We start from the raw sequence: 27,105 nt of genomic DNA, 5'->3' as shown, positions 1-27,105 counted from the left end.
TTAAAGATGGAATTTATATTTCCTGTTTAGTGGATCATTACATTTTTCCTGAGGTTTTGTTATAAAAATATCTAGTTACTTTATTTTAAATGGATTTTTAAATATAAATCTTACAGACGAGCATGATATCACTGAATATTTAATTGAGCTGAACAGGTATGGTCTATGTACACTTTCTGCATTGGTAACTTTTTAATTTTTTCTCAAATACACTTTTGGAAATACTTCAGATATGGTAATTATAGCAAAATGTCCATGAATATTTGTTTAAATTTAAGACAATACATTAAACAAGAGTTTGTCATAGCAATGATATTAGTGTCGTACAGCAGTGACATATTTCAGTTGGATAAATTTTGTCTTATTCTGGACATAAACTATTGCACTGTCTCCTACCTGCTCATAGTGGAATCCATAACAAGTGATAAAGCATATTAAAGTAGGATAAATCCTTGGTAACATATTAAATATGCCTTTATATGTTGAACATGAGTACTATATATAAAGAACTGATACTTAAGGTAAAATTATGTTTTGATATAAAAATATACATAATTAACACTTTCTGCCCCTGAGGACTCCTCCCGGCGTCCTGTTTCGCCTACCCGCTACCGCTAAGTGGACATAAACTTATGTCCTCTTTTAAAATATTTGTATAAAATTCAATTTTTATCCGATTTACTTTGGGTTTGTTTCAAACTGCGCGCCATGAGACTCTCTTTCTCACCAATAGGCTGCATGGTACAATAAGTTCATGAAAGGTTCACAAACATAACAAAAGTAAAAACATTTCGTGTGTGTTTGACTCTCACTGATATGTTCCAGCGTTGTTTTATATTTGGCGCTATTCTATCTTACGCTTTGTTGATCTTTTTTACCTACGGGCTCATAGAAACATTCTATTGCGAACACATTGACACAAAAATGAATGACGTACATAGAATAATAATGTCATGAGAGTAAAATAAGTATAAACTTTCAAAGCGCCGTGCGTCGTCCCGTCACCGATACCGGGTAACAATTTCACCACTTCCCACACTCTTGCGGGCGGGCCGCAATCATTATTCTACGCTTATATTCATATCACCGTGTTGGGAATTTCATTGCGAGTCCATTGATACCAAAATTAACGCTGTAGGACAAGTGTGGAGGTGATAACAATCCCAAGAGTAAAAACATTTTGTTGCTGTTGGGCGCTCATGGCGAGTCATCTTCGTAGTTATTTATTTGGTGCTGGTATCCCTATACGTTTCGTGACTCTTTTTACTGATGTTCTTCTAGAGAATTTTATTGCGAACACGTTGGTACCAAAATGAAATACGTAGCTCGAGAACTAAGGTCAGGAGAGTAAAAAGAGTATACACATTTTTGTTTTTACGCTTACGCGGCAAAACGCCCGGAGCACATACGTTTTTTTTTTTTACATTCGCCGGGAGGCTGAAAGTGTTAAATTCAAAAGATTTACCATTAAATCAAATCATTCCATTATTATTATAATTGTAATGAATTTTGACAGCCTTTGGAAGATATGGCACACTTGATACAGTAATACTGAACAACAATTATTTTGATACAGTAATGTTATTTCTGCCATTAATTACTGTAAGTTGTATATAAATGATAATTTATGATCGTTATCCCATTTTTTTTCATTTTGTTTCACATTTAAGACTTGTATGACACATTCAGAGTAAGTTAGTCATCTAAGAATCTTGTATATTATGTCTAGGGAAAGCTGGGCAAGATTTTTCTCTTCTCTCATTTTTTCCTCAACATTGTTGAGAGAAATTTTGTTCAAGAGATTTTTCTCAGCAGCCTGGTTGACCAGTCCAGCAACCAGGAGGCCTGGTCGAGGACTGGGCCGAGGGGACGTAGAGCCCCGAAATCATCGCAAGGTAACCCCCCTTTAATCGTTGAATATTTAATTAATATGAACTGTAAATGCTAATTATGATATCTTAGGAAAGATATTGCATAAATAGAGTAAATACTAATTATTACTGTATCAAATTTCAAGTATAATAATCAAACATTTTAACCTTAGATGACCCATTAAATTGAAGAAAGATGTAAAGTTTGCAACATGCTGAGTAAGATTGTTTACCATTTTTCATTAATACATTTGTGAAATTCTGTGAATCACACACAACCGTGTTTGCCAAGAATACTTTAATGGAAAATATAATGTCAGAAGTTCTTCACACTTTGAATTAGACAGGTAGGAACATAGTCTTGCATAAATTGCTGTAACAATTGTATAGGTGTTTCTAATATAACCAGTCATCATAACTCCACTCCAAGGGACACGTATATTTGTTCTAGATATTGGCTTTTCAGTGGGAGACCGTAGACTCTCTCTTCATCAATGACAGCACACTGAAATAAAAATGTATAATGAATGGCATGACTTAAGGAGGATGTGGTGGTGGTAGAGGAGAAGGTGATGGTGGAGGGGAGGAGGTGGTGGAGGAGAGGTGGTGGTGGCGGTGGGGACAAGGTGGTGGAGAGGAGGGGGAGGACGACAAGGTGGTGGAGAGGAGGGAGGGGGGAGGAGGACAAGGTGGTGGAGAGGAGGGAGGGGGGAGGAGGACAAGGTGGTGGAGAGGAGGGAGGGGGGGAGGAGGACAAGGTGGTGGAGAGGAGGGAGGGGGGGAGGAGGACAAGGTGGTGGAGAGGAGGGAGGGGGGAGGAGGACAAGGTGGTGGAGAGGAGGGGGGAGGAGGACAAGGTGGTGGAGAGGAGGGAGGGGGGGAGGAGGACAAGGGGGGAGGGGGAGGAGGACAAGGTGGTGGAGAGGAGGGAGGGGGGAGGAGGACAAGGTGGTGGAGAGGAGGGAGGGGGGAGGAGGACAAGGTGGTGGAGAGGAGGGAGGGGAGAAGGACAAGGTGGTGGAGAGGAGGGAGGGGGGAGGAGGACAAGGTGGTGGAGAGGAGGAGGGAGGGGGGAGGAGGACAAGGTGGTGGAAAGGAGGGAGGAGGACAAGGTGGTGGAGAGGAGGGAGGAGGACAAGGTGGTGGAGGGGAGGGGGAGGAGGACAAGGTGGTGGAGAGGTGGGGGGAGGGGGAGGAGGACAAGGTGGGGGAGGAGGGGGAGGAGGACAAGGTGGTTGGAGGGGGAGGAGGACAAGGTGGTGGAGAGGTGGGGGGAGGGGGAGGAGGACAAGGTGGAGAGGAGGGGGGGGAAGGACAAGGTGGTGGAGAGGAGGGGGAGGGGGAGGAGGACAAGGTGGTGGAGAGGAGGGGGGGAAGGAGGACAAGGTGGTGGAGAGGAGGGGGGAGGGGAGGAGGACAAGGTGGTGGAGGGGAGGGGGAGGAGGACAAGGTGGTTGTAGAGGAGGAGGACAAGGTAGTGGAGAGGAGGGAGGGGGGAGGAGGAGGACAAGGTGGTGGAGAGGAGGAGGGAGGGGGGGAGGAGGACAAGTGGTGGAGAGGAGGAGGACAAGGTGGTGGAGAGGAGGAGGGAGGGGAGGAGGACAAGGTGGTGGAGAGGAGGAGGGAGGGGGGGAGGAGGAGGACAAGGTGGTGGAGAGGAGGAGGGAGGGGGGGGGAGGAGGACAAGGTGGTGGAGAGGAGGAGGGAGGGGGGGGGAGGAGGACAAGGTGGTGGAGAGGAGGGGGGAGGAGGACAAGGTGGTGGAGAGGAGGAGGGAGGACAGGTGGTGGAGAGGAGGGGGAGGGAGGACAAGGTGGTGGAAGGGAGGAGGGAGGGGGGGAGGAAGGAGGACAAGGTGGTGGAGGGGAGGGGACGAGGACAAGGTGGTGGAGAGGAGGAGGGAGGGGGGAAGGACAGACGTGTGGTGGTAGAGGGAGGCAGGACAAGGTGGTGGTGGAGAGGAGGCAGGAGTGGTGTGGTGAGGAGGCAGGACAAGGTGGTGTGGGTGAAGGAGGCAGGACAAGGTGGTGGTGAGTGAGGAGGCAGTGCCAAGGTGGTGGTGGGAGAGGATGCAGGACAAAGGTGTGGTGGTGATGAGGCAGGGACAAGTGGTGGTGGTGGAGGAGGCAGGACAGGTGGTGGTGGTAGAGGAGGCAGGACAAGGTGGTGGTGGAGAGGAGGCAGGACAGGACAAGGTGGTGGTGGAGAGGAGGCAGGACAAGGTGGTGGTGGAGAGGAGGCAGGACAAGGTGGTGGTGGAGAGGAGGCAGGACAGGGTGGTGGTGGAGAGGAGGCAGGACAAGGTGGTGGTGGAGAGGAGGCAGGACAAGGTGGTGGTGGAGAGGAGGCAGGACAGGGTGGTGGTGGAGAGGAGGCAGGACAAGGTGGTGGTGGAGAGGAGGCAGGACAAGGTGGTGGTGGAGAGGAGGCAGGACAAGGTGGTGGTGGAGAGGAGGCAGGACAAGGTGGTGGTGGTGAGGAGGCAGGACAAGGTGGTGGTGGTGAGGAGGCAGGACAAGGTGGTGGTGGAGAGGAGGCAGGACAGGGTGGTGGTGGTGAGGAGGCAGGACAAGGTGGTGGTGGTGAGGAGGCAGGACAAGGGTGGTGGTGGAGAGGAGGCAGGACAAGGGTGGTGGTGGAGAGGAGGCAGGACAAGGTGGTGGTGGAGAGGAGGCAGGACAAGGTGGTGGTGGTGAGGAGGCAGGACAAGGTGGTGGTGGTGAGGAGGCAGGACAGGGTGGTGGTGGAGAGGAGGCAGGACAGGGTGGTGGTGGTGAGGAGGCAGGACAGGGTGGTGGTGGTGAGGAGGCAGGACAAGGTGGTGGTGGTGAGGAGGCAGGACAAGGTGGTGGTGGTGAGGAGGCAGGACAGGGTGGTGGTGGAGAGGAGGCAGGACAGGGTGGTGGTGGAGAGGAGGCAGGACAGGGTGGTGGTGGTGAGGAGGCAGGACAAGGTGGTGGTGGTGAGGAGGCAGGACAAGGTGGTGGTGGTGAGGAGGCAGGACAGGGTGGTGGTGGAGAGGAGGCAGGACAGGGTGGTGGTGGTGGAGAGGAGGCAGGACAGGGTGGTGGTGATTAAGGGAGGTGTTGGATGCAGGAGGAGGTTGTGGTTAAGATGGTGGAGGTTAAGGAGGTAATTGTTTGCTTATTTCTTCATTTGTTTGTTTGTTCGCTCAGTTGTTTGTTTGTTTCTTTGCTCAAGTTGTTTGTTTGTTTCTTTCGCTCAGTTGTTACATCAATATGAAATTTAATTACTGAACTGACTTTTGGAGGTCTTTGGACATAACTTTATATAGAAATTTTTTTAACTTTGCTCTGCTTACTGGACTCCTTTGTAATATTTTTGACACCCTATAAAATCAACCTGATATACAAAGCAAAATATATTTATCTAATATTGCATTATTATTCCCATTAGAATATTGTACAATAAAACTTATTTTACTAAAATAAAAGTACGTTAAAAGTAATATGGAATATTTACATTTGCCTGAGTAACATTTGCTTGCACTGAAGGATTTATTGATGGAAAAATATCAGTATCCCAGTTCTGCTGTCGAAGCCAAGGAGCCAAAGGTAGAATATGTCCCTCTGTAGTAAACATGTACCGCTGGGAGTTTAGGTTAACTGGATTGTCTATATCAAACAGCTGTGAAAAAAGAACACATGTATCAAACAACATAAAATATGAACAACATTGCTAATTGTTGATGCAACAGAAGGCATTACAAGATGTGTCAGAGCATGATTTGTTTACTAGTGTCATCAATTATAAACTGGTACTGCATGTGGCAAAACTATGTGAACACTGGCACACATGCAGGATGTCACATACTTTTATTATAATAATATTGTTATGATTTATATTAAAAAAAAAGTGTTCAATGTAATTGAACGCCGTTCTCTGGGTGAGACCTGGAGGCTTCCTGGAGCTATACTGGGCAGATGTGTATATATTAGACCTGTGGCAACAGTCAATCTATAGAGTTCTAAATCTACCAGGGACCACGAGTCAGAACCTGGCCCCCCTCAGAGAGGCACGAGGAGCAATGGCCTATAGACACCCCTTGTGTAGTTGGAAGCAGTCTATATCTGCCATCTACCAGGTCAGGCACCCAGAAAGGTAGGAATCCCAAAACAAATTACAGCTGGGGAAAAATTGCAAACTGAAAGCCGTACGAACAAACAGAACTCCTTCATCAGAAAACAAGCAAACAAACACATCACCACAGCCTGCCGCACCGCTGTCCACACAGTTCCCCCCTTCCCAAGGAGGGGGAAGGGAGTGAGGCCTTAGACCCCGCGCCAGCTATCCAACCTTCGCCAACCGAAGGGAGGGAACTAGAGTCGATCGACCGTCACTCAACACAACAGCCTCAGAACTGAGGTTGGATAGCCAGTGCAGAGTCTGGGCTCCCCCCTTTCCCCCTCCAATGGAGATTGGAGCTACACTGGATAGTAGCTGTGGTGACATCATGCTTGTTTTCTGATAGGGGAGTTCTGTTTGCTCGTTCGGCTTTCAATTTTCCTCAGCTGTAGTTTATTTTGGGACTCCTACCTTTCTGGGTGCCCGACTTGGTAGATGGCAGATATAGACTATTTCCAACTACACGGGGGATGTCTATAGGTCATTGCTCCTCGTGCCTCACTGAGGGGGCCAGGTTCTGGCTCTTGGTCCCCGGTAGCCTTTGAACTCCAGCGATTGACTGTTGCCATGGTCTAATATATGTACACATCAGCCCAGTATAGCTCCGGGGAGCTGAAGGGGGCTCTCCACAGAAACAAAATACAGCAAGCTTAAAAACTTACCAAGTACAGATATTTACAAGTCTCGGAGAGGAAAAAAGATTCCATACGATCCTCGTGAGTCATATCTAAGACGGAATGAACAGTGGCATAACCACACTGAACTTTGGTCAAGTTGTTAAGAGAAGTCAGTATATCCCGACCCACATGCAGATAGAATGGGTTTCTGGTTGCCTGTAGAGACAAACATTTGAATCAGAATCACTTGAAAGTGACTAGTACACAATGTATTGAGAAATGTATACAGTACAGTATATAAAACAACATTTCTGCAAATCTGGTAAATTCTAAAAATTAAATACATCTTAAAATACTTGATACATTAGAATAATAAGAGATAATAAATAGTTCCAACAGATGCATAAACTGCTGAAAGCCTAGTGAAGGTACAGTGGTACCTCGGAATGCGATTGTCCCTGTATGCGAGGTTTTCGGAAGGCGAGGTGTATTTACTCCAAAAATTTGTCTCAGAAGGCGAGGGTTACTTCGGGAGGCGAGTTTGGACGCGAGTTTGTTGATACGCGTACAGCCGACCTAGCGCGTTCGTCGCCCCTCCGCCCCTCAGTTTATTATTGTCTCGCGCTCAGTGACTACCCCCACATCAATTCTTCTCGCGGATTTTCAGTGTTTTGTTGGATTTTTGGTGATTTGTCTATACAATTTGTTATTATATATCTCACCATGGGTCCCAAGAAAGCCAGTGGTAAGGATAAAGGCCAGAAAGCTCATGTGAGGATGACAATAGAGGAGAAACAAGAGATCATTCGGAAGCATGAGAACGGTACACGTGTTGTTGAACTTTGTAGGCAGTACAACAAAGCCACATCAACAATATGCACTATACTTAAGAAGAAAAATAAGATTATGGGTGCTAAAGTGGCAAAAGGAGTAAGAACATTAACGGCACAAAGACCACAAATACTTGAAGAAGTGGAAAAGTTGTTATTAATTTGGATACACGACAAGGAGTTGAGGGGTGATAGTGTTTCGGAGGCCATTATTTGTGAGAAAGCCAGGGTGTTGCACGAAGACCTTCTAAAGAATACCCCTGCAACGAGTGATGCAGATAAGAAAGAGTTTAAGGCAAGCAGGGGCTGGTTTGAAAAATTTAGAAAGAGAAGTGGTATCCATAGTGTTACAAGGCATGGGGTTATGTGATGTGATTATGAAAGGGGACTCCCCTTCCAAACAGTAACTCCTCTCCTCCTCCCCCCCTCCTCACCATCTTCCATACGCCTACAGCACTCGACAGCAAGGTAAGTAATAACTGGAACACAGTTTTGTAGGTTTATTTAGATGAATTAGGTAAATTAGGTATAAAAATTTAGTTTGATGTGGGGTTTTTGGGGTAGTCAGGAACGGATTAATTCATTTCCCTTTATTTCTTATGGGGAAATTAACTTCGGAATGCGAGTTTTCGGAAGGCGAGGCGTCTCCAGGAACGGATTAAACTCTTATTCTGAGGTATGCCTGTATAGTACTGTAAGTATTTACATTTTTTATATGCCACTAATCACATAGCACATCGGCCAAATGTGAGAAAAGTGCATCTTGCTTTATTTTCCTTATTTGTATAGATTGTTTATATTGTTTTTGCTGTACAGTGTATTCTCGTTTAAACGAATTATTTGGGGCAAAGTCGATTCATTCCATAAGGGATTTTATTAGACCTGTCAGACACCAAGTAACCCCTCCCCTTGGAAAAATAAGCCTATATCCACTAGTGAATGAATATAAAGGTTTGTGACTTACCAGGTAAAAAGTGTAGTGAAATATTTTTATAATAACTATAAAGCACATTCAGGTAATTACAAATCCATCATAACCCATCTTTCTTCATGTCTACATTAAACAATAATCCCAGGAAACTGATTTATGTATTATTATTTTGAACATGACATATGATAGCAATCATTGGCAAACAAATGAATATTAAGGTTGAAACTACTGTATATGACCTGACCAGTACTGGTGGGCTGAACATTACATATTGACCAGGTTTTACACAAAGTACTACTCAATATATTTACAAAAATCCTAAACACCCAACAAAAATATTAAAAATGCCCAAGAAAAAACACAATGCTACAAAAAAAAAAAAAAGCCAACAAAAAAATCCATGAGTATATGGAGAAAATTTACCTCATCCTCTCTAATCAAACTAAATTTCAAAGGATCACTAAGGACACTACTGCTGAGCTGAAAGGAAAGGTGAACAGATTGGTTGAAACTGTTAATGCCAAAATTGTCTGGACTTCACTTGTCAAAAGCTACTGGGAGAGTACACACCTGGATTTGCATATGGGACTGTCAAGACCCACAAACCTGGAAACCCACTTCGACCCATTATCAGCCATATACCTATGTCCACATACAGACTAGCTAAGCACAAGAACACATACCTGGTAGAGCAAGTATGTAGATTCTACAAATTCAGGTCGCAGTGGGTAAAACAAGACGTCTGGAGAAATACGCTGCCAGTTGAATCTTTCAGGCAGTACACCATACTTTTTCCAAATTGTATAATAGAGAGCATGTGTGCAAATGGCTTCCTCCACGTCACCAGCTAAAACCTAAGACAGTAAGGAATGAATTAGTTGTTTTTAGATTTTGTCCTCATGTTCATTTTCTGCAATTTTTGCTATTTTTATCTGAATGGATAAAACCATTACAGGTTTTTAAAAATACCTGTAATAGTGTTTTTAAAGAAATGCACCAATGTACAGTGTATGTAGGAAAACAAAAATTTTTTTTATGTTATTAAGTGTCCTCTGCCACCAATTCATGCAGACTTCACGGATAATTATGCTACAGTATGTCACCCGACCTCTTTATGAGAAAGCTTGGGAGCTACCAACTGGTCCCTCCCAGATATCAAACTTTAAATGTAATTAAACACCCTTTTCTGGAAGGGCCATAACTCCCCATTCTTGGCCTGTTCCCTTTTTCCTCCTGGGGGTTGAGAGGTTTAGCATGGGCGGCTCCATGTAAATGTTCACTAAAATAGTGAATTAGGCTGTCATCTGGTGGTAGTCAGTTGCAAAAATATAATTTAATTCATTGTGTTGTGGGCACAGGCAGCCAGTTTATACATACAGTACATATATATAGGCTTATACTGAGATAACCCCTCCCCAGGATTCAACCCCACAACAAGGTAACCAACTTCTGGATACCTATTTCCTGCTTAAGTAAAGAGTCATTAAGGGGATGGGGAAAGTGCCCAACCTTTTCTGTCCCACCTGGGATTCAAACCAGGAATTCTCGATTATGAGTCGAAAACAAACCCAACTGTACTATCAGGACCTTTTTTAAATGTTAGAGTATTTACCCCACAGGAATGATTGTTTGCATTTTTTGGTTACCTTAAGGTGCCTAATTATCTTTTAAGTAGTTGCTTTTTTTTTTTTGTACTTATGATTTTGGTGGATTTTTCTGTTTTATGCTTTATCTATGACACAAAAGCAGCCTTCGCCTTAATAGAGCAAGGAAGAATTTGGTCCTGGCTCCATCATGCAAGAATAGGTCTCAAGAGGCCCAGTGTGATTAGCCAACTCTTGGCTGCACCAAAGCTACTAAAAGGGGTCCCTCCGAGAAGAAGTCACTAGTCCATTCACCATACCATACACACTGTACAATAATTACCTAAGTCTAATTACAGGATGAGAGCTACACTCTAGGCATCCTATCTTCCCAGTATTCTGTCATATGGCATTTTGAAACTATGATGGTTTTTGGCTTCTCCTTAACTTGTTCCTTCTCACTTAACTTGTTCCAACCGTCTACCACTATGTTTGCAAAAGTGAACTTTCTAATTTTTTTTAGTTTGAACCTATCTCCTCTTCTTCTTGAAAGCTTCGAAAAGTAGTATAGCCTCATCTGAGAAACCAACATTGTCACACTTTTGTAAATTACCAACAGCAGCACTGCACCATTTCATAAGACTAGGTTTTTTAGTTTTTAGTGTTTTATGTGAGATGTCATACACAGTACAACTCAATCAGCAATTCTCAAATTCACAAGCATATACTCATCACCAGTCTATCATCCATTCAGGCAATATGTCAAAACCCTCTTGGCATAAACTCCATATTGAAACAATTTATACTGTATATTTTTGTTCTCCACATCTCTCCCTGACATTTTCACGACTTTTCTTTGGTCTTAACACTACACATTTCTCAGATTGTCCATTTCAACTACCATGCTAAAATTCTTGATTTCACACATTTGTAGACAAAGGCATGTACTGTATTATCACTCCTTCATTCAGTCCTCTTCCTATCTTTTTTATTCTAATGATGGCTTTCTTTACATAAGTCACTTGCTTTCCATGACTCGCTCTACTCTGAACTTCGCTTCAACAAATATATCTTATCAATCACATATTGCAGGTATTTAAATTTACAACATAAGCAAATTGTGAGAGAACGGTCTCAACTTTTTTCTCCCTCTCTCTCCCTAAGTAAACCCCAAGTAAACTCTCCTACAATTTGCTTAGAGTGGCACATCTCGGTGTATCTAGTTGGGAAAGCTACACTAGAGTGCTTCACAGTGCACAGAGTTCTATATTTCTTAGGACTGGAGTAAGCCATAATATTGGATACCCAGCATGTCTAGCATGCTGGGTATCTCTGGAATGCCCTTAGTGTAAATAGATGAATGATGACTAGATTGCTGTCATATATCTAGTAGATGATTAAATCAGATGAGTTAAGTGCTTAGGCCATAGAAATGAGATCCCGGGCATGATTTATGCCTGTATCATTGACAGTGCTGTTGTAACTAGGGTGGTCTTGGATAGTGAAACAATTAATATAATCACTTTATCTGTTTGCTACATTGAGTCTGGAAGCAGTTGAGGTTACATTTCTGCCAGATGTTTAAGTGATTATTGCCATGTAAGCTCCTGGCTAGTTTTAAGAAAAGGTAATGTGTAAATTAGTGAATAAATACAGACAGAAGGGTATATAATATATAGTGTGACAATGTAAGAAATTGGTGGTGGTTAAATAAATCAGAGAAGACTGTTACTGTATGATCATTTGGGCTATTCTGAGGCACTGTCAGAACACAGATTCAATTGGTAACTGAACTGGAGGGCTAGTGGTCATGTTTTGTTGAATCTTGGGAGTCTGCTTCACATAAGTCCTTATATAACTATAGTAACTATTATTACTGTATGCACTTTAAGCTTGCACCACTACTATTGTGTTTGTGGGAGTGAATTTAGAGAGGATTTTCTTATGTCTGTGGGGATTAAGGAAGATTCCAACCATACCTTCTTCAGAGGTTTTTGAGCCTGCCTAGAGTGTTTTGTTTGTGAGCCTTTATTCCTGTCCAAGGGGGGATTCTGAGCATAAAATAAATGTTAACAGGCACTGCCAGGCATTTTTGTCTTGGGAAGGGGTTCTGTGATTAGCCACTGTACTTCACAATGGGCCTTGAGGCTCTTGACGAGTGCTGTGCAACGCGCCTCAAGGATCTTATAGGTATAGCACATCATTCAAAACTCCCCGGCTACACGGGGTTCACATTAGCTTCCTCAGGGCTCTCCTAAACAGACGCCATTTTTTTTTAAATCGTGGGCAACATTCCCGGGTGTGAAGGCCTCAGTACTGAGTGAGCAACCAAGGCAGGCACACGCAGCATGAGCTAACAGCATTGCTGTTCAGCTTTTGACCAGAGCATTGCCTAGAATTTTCCAAATTCTAGGTATCTGGTACAAATTCATTATACAAATTACATTATACAAATTCTAAGTGTAATGCATTTGGTATTATTTAGCCATGATAGTACAGTATTACAGAAGAGCCTGACTGTGACAAAGACTGTGTACAATGTTCAGGTATCAGTGAATAAATGCTGTTCAAGATGTTCACAGCGCTAGCCACAGCACATTGCCATTATTTCTTCCATTTAAGTCTTAAAATGATTTCTCATGTTCCTTTACAAAATAAACATGACAAAAATTATTCTTTTACATGATTTAATGACCAGGGTTCTGATAATAGTAGGATTGTGGTGAGAATTAGCGGTGGGAGGAGTACTGTTGGTAAGGGAGGGAGGGAGAGGTGGCGTTGCCTACTGGCTGGTGTGTGGCAACATGTTATTGTCTGGATTCACCATACCAGCTTTATGGTTTGCTTTGGTGAACTACAAATGTAGATACTTATATATAACATGTGTATAGAGTGTAATAACAGCAAAAGGCTTATGTTGGGAGGAGCCATTTAGGTGAGTGAGGCTGTCGTCTGCTGTGTGACTTGTCATGCAGTGGCCTTGAGCGCTCCATCGCTTAGCGCCCATAATATGCTCAACTTCCCAGCTCTATCACGGCTAAAGTATGTCACATACAACATTTTTGTTTAGTTTCCCATGTTCAGAGACTGCATTTTAATAATATAAGAAAAGAAAATAATTTTCTGGAAAGAATTTATTTTCGCTGCACCACGGGTGTGGCGTATTTTAATGCAGAGCAGTGCAGTGGTTAATAAACCATAAAGTATACATACCAGTTATTTCTTGTGCCCAGTGTGGGGAGGTCTATTGTATTTTAAGCAGGTAAATTTGTGGGAGTACTTTCCTTGGGGGCCTGGTCTTGACCCACTCCACCTGGAGGGTTTGCTAGATTGTATGTTTGAAATGAATAAGACATCCCCTGGAGCACAGTATAGTGGTAGGTTTGCAGTATGTATACCACAACAAGGATCACAGCCCAATGACATGTGCTAGTGTTGAATTATTCCACATGATTACCATCCCTTAGTATCCTGATTGAATACCAGCAATGTTAGGAAAGCTGTGTTCACAATTGGTTGTCAAAACAGTGTTAAGTGAGGTTTTGTCCATGAGTGAACCGAGATTGATGAGTTAGTAGTAGTTTCACGATTCTCTTAATGTGATAATAGCTTTGCTGATTCCAATCTAGGGTAAATCAAGCACCCAGTGTATTAGCAAGTACGTTTTCTTGAATAAAATACTATTAAGCTTTACACTGTGTTTCCATGAATCCAATTATAAATAATGCTACTTGTACTTAAGCCTTTAGAACTGAATAGCTCTGGTGTCGCCAGCACTTTATTGCCTATTAGTCATAAACCTGTGAATGTGATGAGGACCCAGTGAAAAGTTCTTTTAAGTCCCCATGTTGTATTAAAAAAAAAAGAGGAAGGGGGGGGGTTATCTTGAGATGATTTCGGGGCTTTTTAGTGTCCCCGCGGCCCGGTCCTCGACCAAGCCTCCACCCCCAGGAAGCAGCCCGTGACAGCTGACTAACACCCAGGTGCCTATTTTACTGCTAGGTAACAGGGGCATAGGGTGAAAGAAACTCTGCCCATTGTTTCTCACCGGTGCCTGGGATCGAACCCAGGACCACAGGATCACAAGTCCAGCGTGCTGTCCGCTCGGCCGACCAGCTCCCCAAGGAAGCCGGTTGGGAGGAGGAAGGGGGGAGGAAGTGATTCTCATGACCAATGTGAATCAGGACCCAGCATAGCTAGTTGAGAGAGAACCACCCCAGAGGATCTTTACTCAATTAAGGGCACCCAGGCCCTGAATACATTGCTCTCATAGTTGCTGGATTCTAACAGTTTTATTGAGGCATCTGCCATATGCAAACTGGTGATGTTGTATGCAATTGTAATCAGACAAAAACAGTATTCCCCACACCTCTCCATAATCACTTACGTCACACAGAATTTCCTTTTCTGCCTACCATAATAACTTCTATGTAAACTTCACTTTTAAAAATCTTCTGTCACAAACATTATTGAAATTTTCAAGTCGTCTACATAGTAGTAGTAGATGTACCACTGTCAGAGTAGATGACAAAGTAGTTATCTACTTTGTCACTCTTCAAATATAACTGTATCCTCTGTATATATATACAATTTAACAATCTACCGGTAATTACTCATACTCTAAGTTTAAACATTTATATAAAAAAATGACCTTGTCCTAACTCATCCAAAATAATTTTTATTACTATCTCAGATAAATTAATTTTTAAGTTTTTTAGTTTATTTTACTGGTTAAGAACAAACATAAAACCAAATTTTTGTTTTCCCATTGCTCAACTATTGTCAAATAATCTAAATTTCTTTTACTCTTTTTTTTTAATTGTACAGCAATTTCAACGTGTTGATGTACATGCACATATATAGTTTGTGCAACATGGCCCACAAGCTACAGCAAATTATACAGTAATTTCATTCCATCGTAAGGCCTGTCATACCTGTATTCCAGCAAAGGCAGCTTGGAGAGAATCTATCCAGGTAGTTTGGGTTCCACCATTCTTCATATCAACATTAACATATAAAGGATGATCACCAGTGCCAGAGTTACAGTGTGGTCGACTGGAAAAAAAAATTATTTATACAATACATACAATACAGTATATGGTATAATAAAATTTGGAATACATTCCAACAAGGGTTGGGGATGCCACACTCCAACATGCAAAATGCTATTCCATTCTTAGTTTTACATTATAGTTAGCTCAAAGATATATATATATGTCAGTTTACAAGTGTGCACCGCTACATTTTTTATTCTACATGTTTGGGCAAGGCAATGCAAGACTGCTTTAGCAAAAGTGAGTACAGAACTTCAACTACACTGAAAGCATATCCAACGAGACCATGGCTTTAAAACTGCTGGCCAATAAAGACAGAAATGTAAAGCAATACCACCGACCAATCACACCTTGAGTGGCTAAAACCGTTAGTAGTTTCAAAGCATTATATGACAATGCTGGGAACATGGGACACCACAAGCGTAGCTCTTATCCTGTAACTACACTTAAGTAATTACACATGTAAACATGCCTAGGGTATTGTCTCCAATTTATTATTCACGTCTCTTCACATTAAAAATTGTACACAGTATTAATGTAATCAGATTGTGGCTCTAATGTATCCTACTCAGTAGCTAACAAGTCCCTAAAGGTCAAAGTAAGGTGGCTTCTGCAGTTGTGATAATCAAGACAAAATAATTTTATATGAAGGGATATATTCAGTGTGCTAAATATAAACACAAAATAGAGCAGAAAACAATGGATACAAATTTGTTTAAGTTCAGATTCGGAAAAGATTTTGATAAACACTGGTTTAGGAATAGGGTTGTAAATCATTAAAACAAATTACTGTATTCAGTAACAATAGGCATGGGATTGTTGAAGTGTTTTAAGTATAGTTTAGACGGTGTGTGTAATTATGTAGTTATTACACCATTATTTAGAGGGTGTGTGTGTGTGTGTGCATAATTACCTAAGTGTAATTATCCTCCACATTACAAGATGATAATCTGTAACTACACTTTGTGATGTCTACACTCATGGTGTTCCTGAACTAGAAAGCCAGAGAGCACGGGGGGGCAATGTTTGAAACCCTGATTGGGCTTCAGTTGAATGCCTCAGGACCCTAGATGTTTCAATGGAATCTCAGGCTGCACTGCTTTTACCATGTCGTGGTGTAGTGGTCTAGGGCCTTAGCTTTCTACCTTCTCTTTACATCCTCCTTTCTCATTTCCTTAGTGGTGATTTGATAAGGTGAACTAGAATCTTTTTACACACTATGCTTCTCTTTCCACCCAGTCCAAGTTTCTCTCTCAGGCCCTCCTTTTTCGTGACACCCTTATGAATGTTGTCCTCTCTCTCTCTCTCTCTCTTCCTCGCTATGTCTCCAGTGGCACACAAAAGTGTGTTCCCTAGTGGAATTCGGACTGTGCTCGGGCTGTATGCTGAAAGTGTGCAGCCTAAAAGATACACCGGCGCCGACTGATTCCCGATTCTTTTCGCTTCTTTCAAAAGACGAGTACTTTGGCTGTAGGGCCATCCATACTGCTAAATGAGAGAGTTGGCAATCCTATTTCTCCACCATTATGGTTGACAAACCTATCACATATACTACATTGCCATGGTTCTGTTGTTGCAGATCTGGTGATGGTCGCAACTGCTTTGGGTTCAAACTTTTCTGCCATTAGCACTGGTGCCCACCTTCTTTCCTTCCTTTCTCGTAAGCCCTTTCTCGAGTCTTGTAACTTGGTCTTTCACTCCCCCCCCCCCATGGTTCCCCTATAATCATCTCCTCTTTCTCTTGGAACTCCAGTCTGCCCCGTCCCTCTGTGGTTCTACAGCGGCAGGCTCAGATGGCGTTCATTATGAGATGCTTTGCCATCTCCTCCAAGGTGCCTTTCAGTCTTTCATGGTCATTTACAATCGCATTTGGGAAAAGTCATCTATCCCCAAAGATTGGCTTGCAGCAGTTGTTCTTCCTATTCGGAAATCCAGTCCTCCTGGGTTCTCCCCAAACAATTTTCATCATATATGACGAGTTGCGTCTGCAAGCTCTTTGAACGTATGGTCACTGTCCATCTTATGTGGTTCTTGGAATACTATCACATCCTCTTCCCTCTCAATTTGGCTTTCACAAGTGTCGCAGCTCAAATGATGTTTTACTGGACCTGGAGATCTACATTCCTTCTGCCCTTGCTGCTAAACCCTCAGTGGTTGCTGTTCTTGTTGACTTAGAAAGGCTTATAATACCACTTGGAGGTACAATATTTTTTACCAGCTTCATTCTTTTGGCCTTCGTAGCAATTTCCTACTCTTCTGTTTTCTTTCTCATAGTTCCTTTCATGTGAGACTTTGTCACACCTTCTCTGCCTTCTTTTCAAACGTGTTCCCCAGGGTAGTGTTTTGAGCACTGCTCTTTTCCTTGTTGCCCTTAATGGTCTTACTTTCCCCCCTTCTCTCTGTTTTTTTTTTTGAGGGGGCCTTTTATGTAGATGATCTCACTCTTTTCTGTCGAGGGGATGACTCCTCTTTTCCTCCAATGCTGATTCCAACTTGCAATTGATGTTGTGTCGTCCTGGGCCACCAATCATGGCTTCAAGTTCTCTACATCTAAAACTTGTGCTATGACTTTTACTAGGAGGCAGGTTGTTCTTCAGTCCCCAGTGTTGCTCTATAGTAGTCTCCTTCTCTATAACGATTCTGCTAAACTTTCGAGGTTGATTTTTGACACTCTTTTTGTCTTGGTTCCCCAATACCTCTTGCCTCCGCTCTGAATGCTCTAAGGCCGTTAAGCTCCTTCGTGACTTGTCCCAGATTTCCTGGGGTGCTGATACACACTCTTCTCCCTTTGCACTACTCTCTCCTGCTGTCTAAACTGGATTATGGCTACCTAGCCTACTCCTCTGCCTCTTCTTCAGTCCTTCGCCGTCTTTATGCTCAGCACCATGCTGGGTTGCACCTCTGTTCTGGTGCCTTTTGTTTGTCCTCCCTGTCCAGAGTTTGTATGTTGAAACTGATATCATGTCGCTCCTTTCTCATCGAGATTATTACTACCTTTGCTACTTCGCAAGGTCTCTGCAACATCCTCATTCTCGCCTTTGCAGGTCTTGGCTGTTGCTCCTCCAGAAGGCAATTCCCTTTCACCTTCCCTTTTCTGTTCAGATGTTTTGCTTACAAGCTTACCTTTCTGTTTGTGTTAGCAATGTCTCTCCTCATGTCATTTCATTCTTACTGACTTGGCAGGTTCCACTTGTGAAGTTTTGCAAGTCTGACCCATGTGGTAAAGGCTTCTAAACCTCTTTTTGTTTTGAAACGTCTTTGAACCTTTTTTTTGCATTTGCATTCTTTTGCTCTCTTCACACATGAGTCTAAGTCTGCTGATGGTGTTGGATACTCTGTTGTCTTTCCAGACTAAACATGCCGCCTACCTCTTGAGGCTAGCGTCATCACAGCTGAACTGTGTGCTATCTTGTATACCCTTCGTTGACTGCTTTCCCATCATCAGTGCTTCTTTGTCATTATGGTTGACTCTTGTACTGCTCTCATAGCTTTGGAGTCATTTAATCCTATATATCCTGTAGTAGTTGAAATCCAATACTGACTGCTTCTAATCTCTAGCCAATTTAAACAGGTTCAATTTTGCAAGGTTCCCAGACATATTGGTATTTCCTTAAATGAACTTTCGGATACTGATGTTAAGGAGGCTTTCCGATCTTGTCCTATTTCCCAAAAAGGTGTTTCTTATTGTGATTTCTACCAAGTCATTCATTTCTCGATCCATGTCCATTGGCAGGATTGCTGGTTTTCTGTTACTAGTAACAAACTGAGGTTTGTTACCAGTAAGAATAACAAACCTTAAGGATAGCCTGTCCCCTTAGCCTTCCTCCTATCACCATAACCAAAGGTGGGAAATGGCTCTGGCGAACTTACGTATTGGCCATACACATTTACCTCATGGGCACTTAATAGTGTGATGCCCTGCTCCTTATTATTTGAACTGCATTGTCCCTCTTATGGTTGTGCATCTCCCTGTTAAATATCCCGACTTCCAAGATGTGCGTGTGTCTTGCTTCCCAACTGTCCCTTGCATGTTTGTCCCTCAATAGACTCTTTGATAAATCCGATACCTTTGATATTGCTCGCCTTATGCACTTTTATTCTCATAAATGATATCTATGAGAATATTAATGATATTTAGCACGTTTTGAATCTCCTGCAACTTTGTTGGTGCTACATAGTTTTCCCGGCTTGGTACCTTCTTTTGATAATTAATCACTTATCACCGATTTAGATATTGGCTACACATCATTATTAAAAGTTTTGATTTTGTTGCCAAAATATTCATATTGCAGGGGGACAGGTTTTGTGCTGGGCTTAAGGTGTATCCACCTTTTGAGGATTAATAATGCCATGAGATCCAGGAAAAATAATTGGTTCTGAGCACAATTCAGGACCAAAGTAATCTTTCAGCGTATGTGCACCGAGAAGTGGGGGGCATACTTTGCATTTTTAGGGACCAAAATGATGTTTTACTAAACCATCCCATTCACAGGTTTTAAATTTCTTTTTATAAACCACGTAAGAAGAAAAAGGTATATCTGGCACCCTTCTCCCACGACCTCTCCAAATTGGTTGGATATTTATGAACTACAGTAGTTGGGCTTGTTTAACAAATTGGTGAGGATATGGTTATCCTACATAAGCTAGTTCTTACATTAGATTAGAATCTAATATTGCCCCTTCCCCTTAGTAAGATTGAAGATACAAAGGGCAAAAAAATCTTACCCCCTTCTCATATACTGCTTAATAAGTGTATATGTCTCATTAAACATGGAGTAGTCCTCAGGATGGCCAAAGAGGATGTAAGCTTTAAGAAGATACTCATAAAAGCTGTCAAGTCCAGCTCCAACGCCACTCAACTCCCCTACCCATTTTCCTGTGTTCACATCCACAACATTGCCTGGAGGAGAGATACAATATAGTGTATACAGTACTTATAAAATTCTTAGTCAGGTAAAGTTTAACAAAATATTACAATGAGGTGGAGCATATGACAGCTTTTATGGCCAGAGCTAATATATTAGCCTTGAGAACTTCACTTCTATGTGAACTCAAATGATGCATTAAGGGATTTTAATCACAAAAAACATATGAATGCATCACATTGATGCACACACACACAACACATGCTTGAATTACATAGATGCACATCCATAAAAACAAATGCATGCATTGCATAAGTGCCATACAAGACAGCCCATCTAAAATATTTTTGTATTAACTAGTTCGATAATCATTAATTATGTAACATACCAAGAAGTCCAGTTTTTGAATTCCTTAATTTCCACAGAACCCTATTGGCTCTTCTTGCAGACATTTCATAAACAGGGTCTCCAATGAGGCGACTAAGAACTCCAAACTCCACTAAGAGAGACCCAGCGCCAGCTGTGCACGTGTCTGTGCGGCTTCCTTCTGGTACTCCCTCACGGAGATTTACCTACAGAAAATAAAATATAAAGGTAAAAATTCAAGTGATACCATTAACTTACACTCTACTATATTATGGCATGTGCTGCCTGTTAAGTAATAACAAGACCATTATTTTTTTAAATGAAATGCACACTTGGCACAACGGCAAACAAATGTGCATGTTCTCTTCACATATCCATCCATAAAATTAATCTCTCATTAATAATTTTGACATTACTCGAGGGTAAGGAAGGCCAGTCTTCGAGTTGTCAAAGGCTGGAAGGAATCTTGAAGCAAGGTCAGAGGCCATCTCCAGCAGTTCCCCATCATACCATTCAGGTTCAAGGTCCCCAAATGGTTTATTTTCATCCTGGATGAGGAGATGAGCTGATAATAATGCTCCCAACAATCTGAAATTTCCACACAGTTACTCAACTTTTTAGGAAACATTAAAATCCATATTAAGACTCATATTACAATACAATTTTGAAGTACCACTTACTAGAACTTTATCGTCAAATCAAAATGCATCAAAAGAATTGAGATGGCCCACCTTGTTCAAAAACAAGTCAAGGTACGAGTAGAATTAGATGAGAACATTCTTAATAACTCATCTGAATGCCAAATATAGTTGAAAGATAATGTTTGTAGATTATGATCATTGTCCAGGTCCATCATTCTTTTATGTACAGATGTCAACTAATATGCGCTATATTTCAATATTCATCTTGCTAAATACATTACATAAATTTATTAGAGCGAATAGCAATGACCCAAAATAGATAACCATGGGAATAAAGAACCTTATAGGAAAAAGGAAGATGATGTAGAAACCATTAAGAATGGAGATGTCTATTTATTAAGAAATGTTAAAAAAAAAAAAAAATTATGAAGTACTGTACTGTACTGTACATACAGCAGGGCAAAGACAAATCCTAGGTTGTGAGCCGAAGATGTAAAACACTGCACTAAAAAGTGATCCTTCCCAATTGTATGTAAAGTTATGTAAATAAGTAAAACAACACCAAACTCTTCCTCACTCGAAAAGCAACACAGACACTTTTTAGTTATATTAATTATTAATTTGCATAGCCCATTAAGTATTATTTTACATATCTATTTATTAATATAGCCACATATACAGTATTCATTTCTATATTTTCAAGTTGGGACTAATATATTCATAGAGGGAATTGATAAGATAATTATTAAGAGAAAGCACTAATCCATTATGACTATATAGCACTTGGAAGGTACAAGCGGATAAGGATTTAGGATAGGACGAAAGAAAGGAATGGTGCTCAACCAATCACTTGGATGGTCAGGGATGGATCGCCAACCTGCAAGAAGCGAGACCAATACTCTATCTTCCAGTTCAAGTGGGGCTTATCAGGAGAAATTAATGGGAGAACTGAAATTTCATATTGTTCAATATGTGTAATGCCAAGAGAGATGTGAAAGACACCCTTCTTTTCAGAGGTTTGCTAAATGCACATAGTCTTAAGTTTGACTTGTATAAACTGCCTCTGCACAAGATTTTCCAGGAAAATATTTCTTGCACAAATTGAAGGACTACTTTATATGATTTCTTTGGCTAGTGTCAATCTTAAAAAAAAAAACATTGCAGTTAATGAAATGAGCAAGTACACTTCTTCAATAAATGTTTCATCTGATGCATAAAAAGTCTCCCAATTCTTGAAAGTGGTTGAAATGCCAGAGTGATGATTTGACATAAAATCACTACATCTAGGTAGAGTGTTCCAGCTGTAAAATTATAGTGTACAGAAAATAAACTCTGTAATTTAAGACTTAATAATTCATATTAGTGATAAAGTTTAATTTAACTTTAGTCTGTTCAATAGACAAAACTGTTATAAACATCCAGAACAACTACTTGGTTCATAAAATTCAAGGTTATGAAACAAGATTACACATCTTACCTTATATTTGCCTCGAAGACCTGCACAGTAGAGTTCTTGTCAAAACTAACATTCTCAATGACTAGCTTCACAGCTTTTCGGAACTCTTCTGCATCACCAAGAATTGCAAGCGTATCTAATGCATCAATCAAGGTCAAAGAATAATCTCCAAGGATGTCATTAATGTTGATATTGGACCTGATGAGAGAAAAGGCTAACAATTAATACAATAATTACAATTTCTGGTTAGTAAACAATGCAACTTGACTTTTACTTGTAACGACTGTTTATTTTGCAGTTACAGGTATTACAATAATGACACATTAGCACAAATATAAAAGCTACAGTAAACTAATGGCAATTTTGTGACGAACTAAAAAAAAGAAAGAAAAAACAGCACCAAAGATCTCATAGTTAGAAATATGTAAATTAGCTTTGCTTATTACAGTAATGTCTCGATTATCTGCAACTTGGGTCAACAGAAATCTAGAAGCAACATCAAAACTCATTTAATAATGGTTGTTTGTGCCTCAAGTGTCCAGATTCGTTGTGCTGATAAACAGATTCAAGGCATTTTCTTTCAAACTAATAAAATTTGTGTGTGACTTTGTAATAAAAATATTAACATATATATACATCAAATTATTTGCACTGAAAGACTACGTCATCTGCAACACTAACTGGCAATCAGGATAAACTGAGATATCATTTTACAGTACAGTATTTAGATTAGCACTTCTGGGCAATCAATGGTTTGGCTGTTATTCCATAAAATCAAATATAAATTACTATAGCAAGTGTAAAAAGGGCTTGCAATGCATATAGACCCAAGCATAAAGAAGGGAGCTATCTAACATTAGCATAATCCTATAAGTATGTATACAGTATATGATTACCAAAGAAACCATAATTAAACATTCCAAGCTAAAGAGAATGTATACATTTATATCATGTAGAATTCAATACCTTCATATGATATTATTAACAGCTGTTAGGTTCACTGTAAGGAGACTATATCAACAGTACAGAAGCCAACTTACAGCATCAAACATTATTTTGTTATTTCACAAAACATGTTAGTGCAAAGCATCATGCTCGACTTAAGTCACAATCTTCACTAAATCAAAGTCCTATCCGTTTTCTGTCAAGCTGCCCCTTTCGCGACTCATACCAGAGCAGCCAAGTTCATACTGGCTCTTCCATGGTGCTGTAATTACCCAAGTGTAGTTACAGGATGAGAGCTACGCTCGTGGTGTTCCATCTTCCCAGTACTCTCTGTCATATAACGCTTTGAAATTTCTGCCGGTTTTGGCCTCCACCACCTTCTCACCTAACTTGTTCCAACCGTCTACCACTCTGTTTGCGAAAGTGAATTTTCTTTTATGTCTTCAGCATCTTTGTTTCATTAGTTTGAATCTACGACCTCTTGTTCTTAAAGTTCCAGGTCTCAGGAATTCTTCCCTATCAATTTTATTGGTTCCCATAACTATTTTTATTAAGTTGCTGTATTTAGGGTTTATTTCTAAGATCCTAAAGCAAAGGATTTCATGTCATTATCCTTTAGCTCACCACAAACCATAAATAATTACAATGTAATATACCCCTAACCTAGCATTAACCCAAACTGAATGAAACTGACTTGTTCAAAATGTCTATATAAATGCAATTAAATACAGGTAGTTGGAGATAACTTAAAACTTAAAAAAAGAAAAGAAAAAAGAAAGGGGCACTTTCACCTAACACCATTGTAAAGTTTTGCTGGAGAAAATTCAATACTTAGCCGAACCTTGACTGTACTTACGGATTGTCATAATCAGGTCCTCTTCCACAGCAATATATGGGGTTTAGCTCGTCTTTGGGATAGGCATATTTCATATAGCTGTCATAGCCAAAATAAAACATATCTCGAGTGTCCTTCTTGAGTCTGAGCCGCTCACTCTCCGACAAGCTGCCATATTTCTTCTCTACTCTATTCAATGGATACCTGAAGATATTGAAGGCACATTCGCTGGTATAAAAAGTTTGGAAAACTCCGTGTAAAAACACTACGTAAAGTGAAAGTATTGACACCATAATAACACCATCCTCAGCACAGCTGACATGGTAAATAAACAACAAAACAAACGACGAACGAAATATATATACGTGTCAGCTGTCACTACATCTGCTGGATATATGTACTGTACATACATATGCTACATACATACGCATGATCACACATTGTCTCACAACATACATACGCATATGTTGTACCTATTAGGTACAAGTCGCCTAACAAGCCGAATTATCTTGAAATATAATATTTTTTTCCTTATGGAAAGATATATAGATCTCCACATTACATTACATATTTATTAATATGATTTACTTTTTTTACATTACATAGGATTTAAAAAAAATGTATAAAAATAATTAAATAAATGTGTGAGTGAGTGAGTGAGAGAGAGAGAGAGAGAGAGAGAGAGAGAGAGAGAGAGAGAGAGAGAGAGAGAGAGAGAGAGAGAGAGAGAGAGAGAGAGAGAGAGAGAGAGAGAGAGAGAGAGAGAGAGAGAGAGAGAGAGAGAGAGAGAGAGAGAGAGAGAGAGAGAGAGAGAGAGAGAGAGAGAGAGAGAGAGAGAGAGAGAGAGAGAGAGAGAGAGAGAGAGAGAGAGAGAGAGTGAGTGAGTGAGTGAGTGAGTGAGTGAGTGAGTGAGAGAGTGAGAGAGAGAGAGAGAGAGAGAGAGAGAGAGAGAGAGAGAGAGAGAGAGAGAGAGAGAGAGAGAGAGAGAGAGAGAGAGAGAAAGACAGAGAGAAAGACAGAGAGAGAGAGAGAGAGAGAAAGACAGAGACAGAATGAGAGAGAGAAAGACAGAGAGAAAGACAGAGACAGAATGAGAGACAGGCACAGAATGAGAGACAGACACAGAATGAGAGACAGACAGAGAGAGAAAAACAGACAGATAGAGACAGACAGAGAGAGAGACAGAGACAGACAGAGACAGACAGAGACAGACACAGAGAGAGACAGAGACAGACACAGAGAGAGACAGAGACGAGACACAGAGAGAGACAGAGACAGACACAGAGAGAGACAGAGACAGAGACGAGACAGAGATAGAGACAGACAGACAGACTTCCTATCTTCCTATTAGCAACCCCAATGCTAGCAACCGGCACCCGTCTCACACCACAGGCCCTCCGAATTACTGTGGCCCTTTGCCTCGCTGCCCCAATCCACACCGAATACAGGTGTATTTGCGGCGTGGCAGAGGCCGACAGGTACGGACGGCATGGCCTTCTCTGCCAAAGGACAGGAGGATGGCATGTAAGACACAGAGAGGTTAATGACAATATTAAGAGAAGCCTTACCACAGCCGGTTGTCCAGCATAGAGAGCCCTAATGGCCTGTAACTCTGATGAGCCTGTCGGTCGCCCAGACGGGATCATGGAGAGCCCCTGGAAGAATGGTAGACAGTTGGTGTGGGACTACACTTTCATTTCAACTTTTGCCAAGACCTATGTTGACTTCAGTGCTGCACAGGCAGGTGCTCCCAATCACCGGGAAGCAGCCAAGTCACGTAAATACAGAGATCTTGATCACCACTACAATTTTGTCCTCCATTGCCTCAGAGAAACTTAATGTTTGGGGTAAGTGCTACTAGTTTTTTGAAGGAGCCAGGTTCCAACCTAATCGAAATATCAGTCCACATGGTGCAGTGGTTAAGAAACTCGCCTGGAGTTTCGCGACCACTTTGTCCTGGGTTCGTATCCTGGCCGGGAAGGATTTACTGGGCGTAAATCCTTAACTGTAGCCCCTGTTAAACTCAACAGTAAAATGGGTATTTGGTTGTTAAACTATTTTTTGCGGGGCCGTATTCCAGGGAACATATAATTAAGAACTTGCCTGAAATGCTACACATACTAGTGGCTGTACAAGAATGTAAGAACTCTTGTATATATATAAATAAATAAATAAATAAAAAACTAGAGACCTTAGAGCCGCCAGTTTCCTCTTTCAGCGCCTTAGTGTGGCGATCCAGAGATGAAATGCTCACTGCATCCATGGTTCCTGCCCGCCATCTGAGGAGTTGGAGGAACTCTACAACCTGTGACAAGTAGTCTTGTACCCTGCGTGTAACCTATGTTATAACCCTTTTTGTGTAATGAAATTTTAAAATAAAGTGAGTTTACACATACAAACAGAATAAGGGTGGTAGAAGAAAATATAAAAATGTTCAGCAAGGATCCACAAGGTCTTCTCTGAATACTCTTTATTTACTTCAAGGCTATGGGTCCCTACACTTGCACCAGAGGTGGTAGCCCTTTTAGGTTTTATATTTAGTTGAAAACAACAAAGTTTTAGAGTTATGATTCTGGCACGAATCTTCTTGATATTCCTTATGTTCTTCACTGAAGCAGGAAGATTAAAAATTAACTCTCCAAAGTTCATTTTTACTTTATATTTGTGTCTGACACCTAGTGATGCGTTTCCAAAGGTCTCACCTCACATTTTCAAAGACAAATTCTACTGTGTTAGCACCTGGTTATATCCTTTTTTGGTGAGGTGGTAGGTGACATGGATGAATGACATTACATGGGGTAGTAAATTAAGAGTGTGACATGTTGGCAGCTTATGTTCTTATGGTTGCTTCCGATCCTGTTGTAGGATCATTCGGTTCAACTTCTGCATTGGCCCGGAGTCTTGAGGTGGGTAGAGAGTAACTGTCTTAGTTGGTTATTGATTTGTCTAATTTCTTGATATGTAG

General features: G+C 41.2%; 1 protein-coding gene across 1 annotated transcript; it reads right to left on the bottom strand.

Moving 5' to 3' along the window:
- LOC123763570 (ER degradation-enhancing alpha-mannosidase-like protein 1) lies at positions 1–24,490 on the bottom strand. The gene is made up of 10 exons (XM_045750729.2): positions 24,162–24,490; positions 22,382–22,558; positions 20,680–20,851; positions 20,286–20,469; positions 19,758–19,932; positions 14,913–15,033; positions 9,079–9,249; positions 6,680–6,850; positions 5,355–5,519; positions 1–2,376 (listed from the first exon to the last, which is right to left on the bottom strand). The coding sequence occupies exons 1-10, from the start codon at positions 24,431–24,433 to the stop codon at positions 2,284–2,286; spliced, it is 1,701 nt and encodes a 566-aa protein (XP_045606685.1). The 5' UTR covers positions 24,434–24,490; the 3' UTR covers positions 1–2,283.
- Between the last annotated feature and the right edge of the window lie 2,615 nt (positions 24,491–27,105).

Source organism: Procambarus clarkii, chromosome 52 (assembly GCF_040958095.1).
Source record: "Procambarus clarkii isolate CNS0578487 chromosome 52, FALCON_Pclarkii_2.0, whole genome shotgun sequence".
Taxonomy (NCBI): domain Eukaryota; kingdom Metazoa; phylum Arthropoda; class Malacostraca; order Decapoda; family Cambaridae; genus Procambarus; species Procambarus clarkii.
The sequence above is the reverse complement of the archived record's forward strand: the minus strand, read 5'-3'. Positions and strand labels throughout refer to the sequence as shown.

Coding starts and splice junctions, on each gene's coding strand:
- LOC123763570 (XM_045750729.2), bottom strand. CDS start 24,433: ATGGTGTCAATACTTTCACTTTACGTAGTGTTTTTACACGGAGTTTTC. Junction 20,470..20,679: donor CTGGCCTTCCTTACCCTCGA/GTAATGTCAAAA, acceptor TATTTTCTGTAG/GTAAATCTCCGTGAGGGAGT. Junction 15,034..19,757: donor AAGCAGTATATGAGAAGGGG/GTAAGATTTTTT, acceptor TTTTTTTTCCAG/TCGACCACACTGTAACTCTG.